Source organism: Cololabis saira, chromosome 8, assembly GCF_033807715.1.
Source record: "Cololabis saira isolate AMF1-May2022 chromosome 8, fColSai1.1, whole genome shotgun sequence".
Lineage (NCBI taxonomy): Eukaryota > Metazoa > Chordata > Actinopteri > Beloniformes > Belonidae > Cololabis > Cololabis saira.
Genome location: NC_084594.1, coordinates 26,969,757 through 26,978,975, shown reverse-complemented (window position 1 = coordinate 26,978,975; position 9,219 = coordinate 26,969,757). Strand labels below are relative to the sequence as shown.

At 37.6% G+C, this 9,219-nt stretch overlaps 1 protein-coding gene across 1 annotated transcript in view; it reads left to right on the top strand.

Annotated features, from left to right (window-relative positions):
* The first annotated feature begins 2,714 nt into the window (after positions 1-2,714).
* The window catches only part of mettl1 (methyltransferase 1, tRNA methylguanosine), a 10,113-nt gene continuing 3,608 nt past the window's right edge, over positions 2,715-9,219 (top strand). Inside the window, exons 1-4 of the mRNA XM_061728582.1 lie at positions 2,715-2,935; positions 5,243-5,370; positions 5,484-5,668; positions 7,491-7,604. Coding sequence (XP_061584566.1) covers positions 2,856-2,935; positions 5,243-5,370; positions 5,484-5,668; positions 7,491-7,604 — 507 coding nt within the window. The 5' untranslated portion in view covers positions 2,715-2,855. The remainder of the gene's footprint in view (positions 2,936-5,242; positions 5,371-5,483; positions 5,669-7,490; positions 7,605-9,219) is intronic.

Genomic DNA, 9,219 nt, shown 5'->3' with positions numbered 1-9,219 from the left:
AAAAAAAAAAAAAAAAAAAAAAAAATTATAATATTTTTATAACTGGCTACTATGGACTAAAATGGTTGTGCGCAATGCTTAATATAAAATTCAAATAAGGAAATCTTGGTGGAAAGTGGTGCTTTGTCATTATGGCGTGTTTTATTAAAAGTAGGTCAATATCAATTTCCTTAAGTTTGCACAATGCATGGTTTCAAAATGAACTTGCATTCAAAATAATATTTCTTTATCTGAATATTATATTTAACATTCACAATTACTAAATCTGGAGACAATTAATACATAATTCATATGTAAACTAGATATATTCAAATGTATAATACAAATGTATTATATTTACATAAGTCTTCGTCTTTGAGTGCAAAATACATTTTGAAAACCCCCACATTTTCAAATTGTGCGGCCCTCTCCATACAGTCCTTTTGCAGATGTGGCCCCCGGTCGAATCTAGTTGAATACCCCTGATATAGACGGACAAGAGTATTGTTAGCATTGTAGGTCATAAACACTAACTATAATTACATCTGAACGAATAACGATAGAACTGGTAGTGTTGTGGTCCTGTGGTCAGGCCTCGGTTTCCCCAGCAACCAGGCTTCACACCTGCAACGTATCTAATCAGCGGCGGTGTTTATTCCGGGCTGGGTGCCCTGTCATCACCGGGCTGTTGATTCAGCCTGAGGTAACGCCATTCAGCCATACTCAGTTTGCTACTACTTTTGGAAAGCTCTTTTTTTTTTATTGCTCTGATCCTGTTTAACTACGCCCGTCTGTTTTGCCAGGAATCCGGAGCTACCTGCCTGCCTGCCAACATGTCTGCCTGCCTCCCGCTCATCCCCACCTGCCACAGCTCATCTAGTCCTCTGCTTCTGTCTGTCAAATAAATCTGTTCACTTGCACCCAGCTCTGTGTCTGTGCCTGGATCCTACCTCACCTCTTTACCCATAACAGACCGAATGATAAAGATGTGCAACAGTACAAACTAATATGTTATAACTAAAGGTATGTTTAATAAATATGCAACTTATACAGCTTAGTTGTGCAACATGGAGGATAGAAATTTGATAATTAAGTTGTACTACTTGAATACCACATGTTATACATTGTAATGCAATTTTTTTTTTAAATGTAGATATAGCTTATTTGTATTTCGCATTCATTTTACATTAATCTGTGCAATGTTGATGGGAATATCATGGTGCAGTTTTTAACACTGCTGCACATTGCCTCATTACAAGAACATACTTAGATTCTGGTATCTGAAGTCTGAACCTGCTAACCAGTTGATCCCTCCTTACCTTTGGATTTCCCACATATCTAGTAAAGTCACGATTACAATCACGTAGCAGGTCAGAAGAAGCAAACACTAACTCAGTTCATGTGTAGTGTCCCATTAAAAGATGAAAAATTTAGAGATTTATGTAGTCTGTTGCTCTCAAATCAGAGGTAGTGTTTATGGCCTTTTTTTAAAAATACTGATAATGTGGTTGATGTTATATGATAGTTGGTGGGAGAAATTTATGATGGTTCTACTCCCTCCTATCACACCTTAGCCCATTAACACCAATCAGTACTCCTTAATTACATTCTAACACATTTGAACACAGCTTTGGTTATCTATATGGACTACTTGTCTCAGTCAAGCCATTAACATAGGCTGTTTTTAATGAATATCTAATGTAATTTGCTAATATGTATATTAAGTAACACATTTTTAGATCAACATGCCAAATATGTTACTCTCCTTTGTCTTTCAGTGTAGTCTTCAACATTTTCTCTCCGAATCCTAACTGTAGGAATGAAATAAATAGGATCATCGTTTTTTGCCTTTTTCAGATTGATTTCTATTTCATCCTCCAGACCTAGCACTCCCAACTACTGCTTTATTTACAAGATATCTTGTTCTGCCACATTTCATTTGCACTTGTTTTTCATTCAGCTTTTCACTCAATAGTCTTCTTAATAACGCTTTGACTCTTTGCTTTCTCATTATAGCTTCAGTTAACTTCTATATCTAGCTGTGGTAATGTTAATCAAAGAGATGAAGCTGGAAGGGAGGAACTTTTTTTAAATTCACGAGTTTACTCATCAATTTTACAAAATTAATGAAAACATAACACTTTGCATTTAATAATTTTTACCAGAGTACTTGTCCCCCATACTCTGTTCTAGTCTCATCATAAATACTGTCATTATTTATGACATTATTTTTGTTGTTATTAACCTGTGTTTTTTCTTTCCTCTCTTTCCTGTCCTCTCAATTTCATCATTCCTGCCTGGTTCTGCCAGAGGTTTTTTCCTGTTAAAGAGGAGCGTTTCCTTTCCACGGTCGCCTGGTGCTTGGTCAGAACAGGGGATTGCATCAAAGAAAAGTTTTGGTGGATTCTATAGGTTTCTTATTGTTTTGTATTGTATTGCATTTGGAGTAATCTGGAATGATTTTAATTGTGTTCTTGAAGTGCCTTGAGATGACATTTGTTGTGATTTGGTGCTATACAAATAAAATAAAGCTGAAAAACGTTTACAACCCTTTTTGCACATACTTCCAATTGGACAGTATGACCAGACCTAGATTAAAAAAAGGAATAAACACATAGAAAAGCACAGAAATAATGCAAAAACAATGTATCTACCACTGACATGCCTCAGATTTCAACAGACCTGGCAACCCTCCTCCATGGCAACCCTCGCGCGACGCTTAGTGATGACGTAAAACCTCCGCGACTCACATCCACACTGGAAGCAAGCGTGACTCTCTCAAAATTAAGTTTCGGGGGGTTAAACTTTTGTAATTATTTAATAAATCGGGGACACATTTAATATAGTGGAGAGAAACGTCTCTGCTTTAATCCAACATGACTTCGTCAATGCCGCAGAAGCGTTACTACAGGCAGCGAGCCCACTCCAACCCGATGGCTCACCACACGTTTGAGTAGTGAGTCCACGCTTCACCTTTAACTTTATCTTTTTATTCTGTTTGCATCTGCCAGGGTCACCAAAAAACTCATCTCTTCATTCAGACATGAACAAATGTACAAGGTTTATTGCCAGTCATCCCCACTGTTCTGGTGAACAATTTAAAAGTCTGATGATAATGACAGATTCATTGTTGAGAAGTTGCAGAGTGAAGCAACTGTACACATGTATTATTTATTATTTTAGCCATCAGAGGTGTCAAAAGTATTCACATTCATTATTCAGGTAGAAGTATAGATACTAGAGTTTAAAAATACTCCTGTAGGAGTTGAAGTATCCACTTAAGTTTTTTACTCAAGTAAAAGTATAAAAGTAATGGTTTCAAAACTACTTAAAGTATAAAAGTAAAAGTAATGTAAGGGGGGGGAAAGCCATTAAGGACAAAAGCCATTGAAAATGAATGTATCTTAGTATAATGCAAATATATTAAAGAACCATATATGTGTACTATTGAGCATTAACATGTGTTTCAGAGAGCAGGAGATATGATGACTAGTTGCCTATAAGTATTGTAATGGTGCAAAGAGTCAAACTTCAGAGGCATGTTATCATTTATCCTAACCTTTATTGGAATGTACATCCAAGTTTAGTTGCAGGAATCTGAGGGCAATGGATGTAAGAACAAAACTGGACAAGAACATCTGAAACAACCACAACCAAATTCACTCTATCCGGATGGAGCAATTTAACTGGATAGTTTTTTTTAAAGGCCGAAATGAAATAGAGTAACGAGGCTGTTTTTAAAATGTAAGGAGTAAAAAGTACAGATAATTGCGTGAAAATGTAAGGAGTAAAAGTAAAAAGTCGTCTGAAAAATAATTACTCCAGTGAAGTATAGATAACCAAAATTTCTACTTAAGTAAGGTATTGAAGTATTTGTACTTCGTTACTTGACACCTCTGTTAGCCATACAGTACACAGATCTTCTTTTCTCCATGTTTTAACATCTAATCTTCCCCTCTGTTAGTGTATTTACTGAACAATGTTTAATATGAAGCCACTTTTTCCTGTCTTTAGAAGCCTGTTTATCTTTAATTTTATCTTATTTGTTCTGTATCCCTTTTAAAAATGATCTGAGCCTGAGTATGTTAGTGAGGGTCTGTAGGACTGCCAGTTGTCACAGTTAATGAATCATACTTCTCATGACGGTTCTGTTCACTTTCAAGTCAGTTTATTTCTTGACTGCTTTGTGATTAACAACAAAATTCGTCTCTGGCACTTCACAAAAGTAAAGTAAAATACGGTTCATTTCAATTCAGTTATACAGGGTTGGTTCTTAAAAAGTTGTGTAGAAGAGTAAAATTATCACTTCATTTGGATTCAGTTCCTCCCCCATCATTAATAACATAATAATGTTGAGAGAGCAAAGACCACTGCAGCAGAGTATTGTGACTGCCTATCGTAAATGCAGTGTTGTGACCGGACAAGTGTCTGAAGCTGTGACATGATTTTTTGGTAACTTTTACCTATACTTTTCTTCTTTTTGGTTCAAGTGAAGGTTAAATGCATTTATAAAAAAAATAAATATTGATTGATCGTGTCCAATGTGGCAGTATTGAGAAAAGAAGATGTTCCTGATGAAACCTGATTGGGACAAAGAATAGAAGACAAGCTGGTCATTAAAATGAAGCTGTTATTATCGGTTCAAAAACCTCATCAGCTCAGAAACAGTACGTCAGTTCCTCGAGGTCCGCCGTCCTGTCAGGTGTGTTTGTGCAAGAAGACATCTTAAACATGCAGGACAGCGTCCCTTGATGACTGGAATTGCCCAGCCCTAGACACACATCCATTTCCCCACTTGTCTCTAAAGCTGCTCCATTTGGTGACACATCAGTGACTGTCGTGAGAACGAGCTCATGAATTTCACACTGATACCAGGGACAGAATTTGATGCTTGTGTTCCCCGTTATAAACTGATATATTTACTCTCTAAAACTTTTGAATCTTAATGCATTATTAGAGCTACTGAGGAAAGCATTTGACTTTTCCAGCAGTCTGCTATGCCTTGAAGGGCCTAAATGATCTTGTAAGGATAGACTCCCAGCAGAGGTTTTTTACATTGATTGACTCTTAGATTTATGTAAGTCGACAGCTTTCTGATTTTGACACATAATTGTTAATTCTGGCTTCTTTTTTTATTGATGGACTCAAACCTTTCTCCTATAAAGTCATTAATGTCAGCAGTGTGACATGGGTTGACCAAACATGACCCAGACCAAACATTTTCATGATAAAAACACACAACTTACAGTTTCTTCCATCTCAGTCCAGTGTGTCCTGAGGAAATGGACTGGTCCTATCTGTATCCAGACATCTTGACTGGCAACCTGTCTATGAAAGAGGCCCCACAAGTCGAGTTTGCAGACATTGGATGTGGATATGGAGGGCTTTTAGGTATTTAGGTCACTAATCTCATGACCTGCAATTCTCTCAGGTCATAGTTAGTTATGCTCTCTTTTGACCTGATGTTTGCTTATTTCTGGATCTTTACTTTCTCTCCACTCCAGTGGAGTTATCTGGACTCTTCCCTGATAAACTTATCCTGGGTTTGGAGATCCGGGTGAAGGTATCAGATTATGTACGAGACCGTATCCAATCACTGCGTGCCTCTAACCCAGGAAGCTACCAGAACATCGCCTGCCTTCGCAGCAATGCCATGAAATACCTCCCCAACTTCTTTTCCAAAGGACAGGTGGGTTTGTACCTTTTTGTTTTTACTGTTTTGTGATACAATTGATTACAAGTGTTTCTTGCTCCTTGTAAAGTTTATAAAGTTTTATAAATAAAACATAAAGATGAATTAATCTCAATCCACATCCATCCACCCAGCTTTTATTTCCCATCTTCGTGGTACTCAGGTTCTCAGGAAAGCTGGGATCTGTCCCAGCTGTCATCGGTGGCGCTCACTAGACAAACCAATCTATCGCTGTCAGTTAAATTCAATTGTACGGTATTGTATTGTAAAGGAACATTTTTACTGCATGAAAAATGAAGAGGTAGATAATGATAAGAACAATTTGTCATTGTGCTAGGTCATGATGTAACCACCGCCTCCCAGTAATGTTTTATTACATATTACTAGAGGTAATGTATTTCTTTAAATTGGGCTCATTGGATTAGTTCATGGAACTATGTAGACATTTCTGCTGAATATGAAGCATATATTTAATAGTGCAAATAAAACCTGGCTTGTTATAACTTTACATCAAAGGTTTCAGAGCCTGACAAGGTAGAAACAATACACAGGCCATATGTTTCCAACTAAAATAATGACTCCATATGTCAACCATATGGGCTGAATTAATGTATGCATAATGCTCAATAAATCCAATGTTTTCATTGCAGAGTTCATTGACTGACACGCACGGCATTGCATCAGTTGAGCATAAAGCAGCGCAAGACATCTACTTGTTCCAGTTAACTGCAGTAATCTATGACTTGTTGAAACTCGCCGTCGCCTTAGATTAGACACAAAGCTTAGTGTGCCAGAGTTCATTTGGTGCCCTCGATATAAAAAAAAAAGTCACCTCAAATGCCCCGAGTGGGTCCAAACTATGAAATGAACACAGGAAAGGAACAAGGACACATTTCTGGAATAGAAATAACTGTGTTTCATAAAAAGATTTTCACTCATTTCACCCCCCCCATAAATTTTGATTATTAAAAATTACGATTTTTTTTCTTCTCCAAAGCAGTTGCTTTGTGCCCTTCTAAGATTTAGAGGGATTGAGAGGAAATCTGCATGGATTGGAGGGTAAAGTTAAGCTCGATTTTTCTCTAAGGAGCCCTAAATCATTCATGAACTTCTTGTAATTTCCTGGGGATTAACATCTGTTGCTGTTTGCTAAAATTGTCTGCACTTTTCAAGTTGGCAAAAAAAAAAAGACCACCCACACCAGTGCTCTAACTCCAGTCTTTCTCTTGCAAATGTCAAACCAGCATCATTTAAAGACCCAGTCCTTCTTTTCTTTTTGTCTGTCATGGTACGTTTTGTAACCAAAATATAATTTCAAGTGTTGAAGATTTCCATCTTTCTTCAACTCCGAAGCAGCCCCCAAGCCAAAAGCCGTCCTCAGTGATTATCCCCACATCTTTCTGTCTATATGAGGCGTTATTTATTGTAACTAATAAAAAGTGACTGGAGGGTATTACTGATATATCAGCCAGTGTTATATCAATGGAGCCTGCGATCGTACTCTTTTCAAAGACGCAGACGTGGGGGGTGGAAGGGAAATTCCAGTTTTGCAATACAGAAAGTTTAACAACCAAGCACAGAATATTATTGAAGCCACATTTATGGTGTAGCTGCAGACTATCCGTGGCCTTTTTGTTTTCAATGCATTTTATTCTGTTGTAGATTGAATGTAAAGTTGATGAGATTTCTCAAAAATGTAGCCCTCAATCTGTTGTGATGCAAAAGCACAGATAATGGCTAGAGTTGTTTTCTCTTCATTTTCTTTTTTGAATCTGTCTTGTCTTTAGTGACGGTTACCATTTTTTGTCTTGTCTTTTAGCTTAGTAAGATGTTCTTCCTCTTCCCTGACCCTCACTTTAAGAAGACCAAGCATAAGTGGAGGATCATCAGCTCCACTTTGTTAGCAGAGTATGCCTACACGCTGAGAGTCGGGGTAGGTATAAATCATCACTTGTGGTGTTGTGTCAAGACTACAATTTCCAAATAAACGGTGTCGTATAAAAAAATTCAGCTTTAAAAAAACCTGCAATAATTCCTACATTTACTCTGATTTAATAATCTCACGGCAGACAATGTTTTGAAAGATTTTCTTATTTCTCCTTCTGCATTGCACAGTATCATGATACACTTAAGTGAATCTGAAGAAATTTGAGCATAAAGGGCAAGAATCACCTGTGATCTCTGATCTCTCAGACACCAGCACATCAGCAGCACATTCATATCCATCTCATAGTCACATGGCTATGGGAGTGCTTTGGGAAGCTTTTATGAAATAATACAGAGCTACAGTGCATTTACTAATGCCACACGAAACTCATCTTTATTGAGCAGAAAAACAGACTGATATTAACTTTATCTGAAGGCGTTGACATTTTTACTGAACTCAGAGACATCGAGAACGGATCTTCACACGCTGGAAATGTGTTCTCAGAAAAATCAGTCTTCCAGATATTAATTTTTTTAGGAACAAATGGTCACTGTGTGCTCCAGACCAAAGACAAAAAGAGCCATCCTGACTGCTGAAAGCAAAAAGTCCAGAAGCTGCATCTTGCTCTGCTCAAGGAAGGTCCATGCATCGTTGAACAAGATGATTCAGAAGTACACATAGATTCCAGACGTACGGCTGTGCAAGAAGAGCAGGTACTGGACTCTCTGGTCTACAGTCCAGGAGAAGGGGACAACATAACACCTTAGACCCGCAATTACTTGGTATTCTGAATGCCAGAACAACATTTAAGGGTTGATCCCACAAATGAGGCATAACTTTCTTTTGCAATTATTTCTTTCATTCCTGTCTGAAAAGATAAAAATCAACCAGATCTTTTTCTGGGCTTTTTCATCTGGATCAGACACTGGTTGGATTCTGGTTCTGCTGTTGCCAACTTTTTGTGTTCTCGGTAGGATGCTTCAGGATGTTGTCCTGTTGAAACTTTTGCTACAACTCGATCCTGAGTGATTAGGTCTTCCTGGGCTTCTGGCAGAAAAAAACAACCCTGCAGAATGATACCGCCACCGCCGTGCCAGACTCCGAGTAGTAGTACTAATGAGGTTATGCTCAGTAACAAGTTTCTAGCAAGATGCATGTCCTTCTGTAATGTTCTTTTAGCTTCAGAAACCCAGGTTGGCTCTCAGCAAGAAAAATCACCAGTCGGGTTGTAGATGCATTTCACAGAGGAACTGAAAGAATCAGGATTCTCTAGAGATCATCCAAAGCCTGTCATGCTTTGCATTGCAGAATTCTCTGTAGAAGAAAATAGTTTAAAATGTGTTAAGATTGTGAACATTATATTGCATTTTAATTATTTTTTATTCTGATGTCACTTGTTCATGTTTTGTATCTCATATATGTATTCTGAAGCATTGATATTTGTCTTTTTCAAGTGTTTGTTCAACCAGAATAACGAAAAGAAAAAGTCAAAGCACATTTTCTCTCTCAGAACTGGAGGACTGTAGGTTCCAGGTCCCACAGCTCTTTAGAATAACTAAACTATAAATACCATTTTCTCTACTATGTTATCAGTCAGTTTCACCATGCACTGTGCAGCATT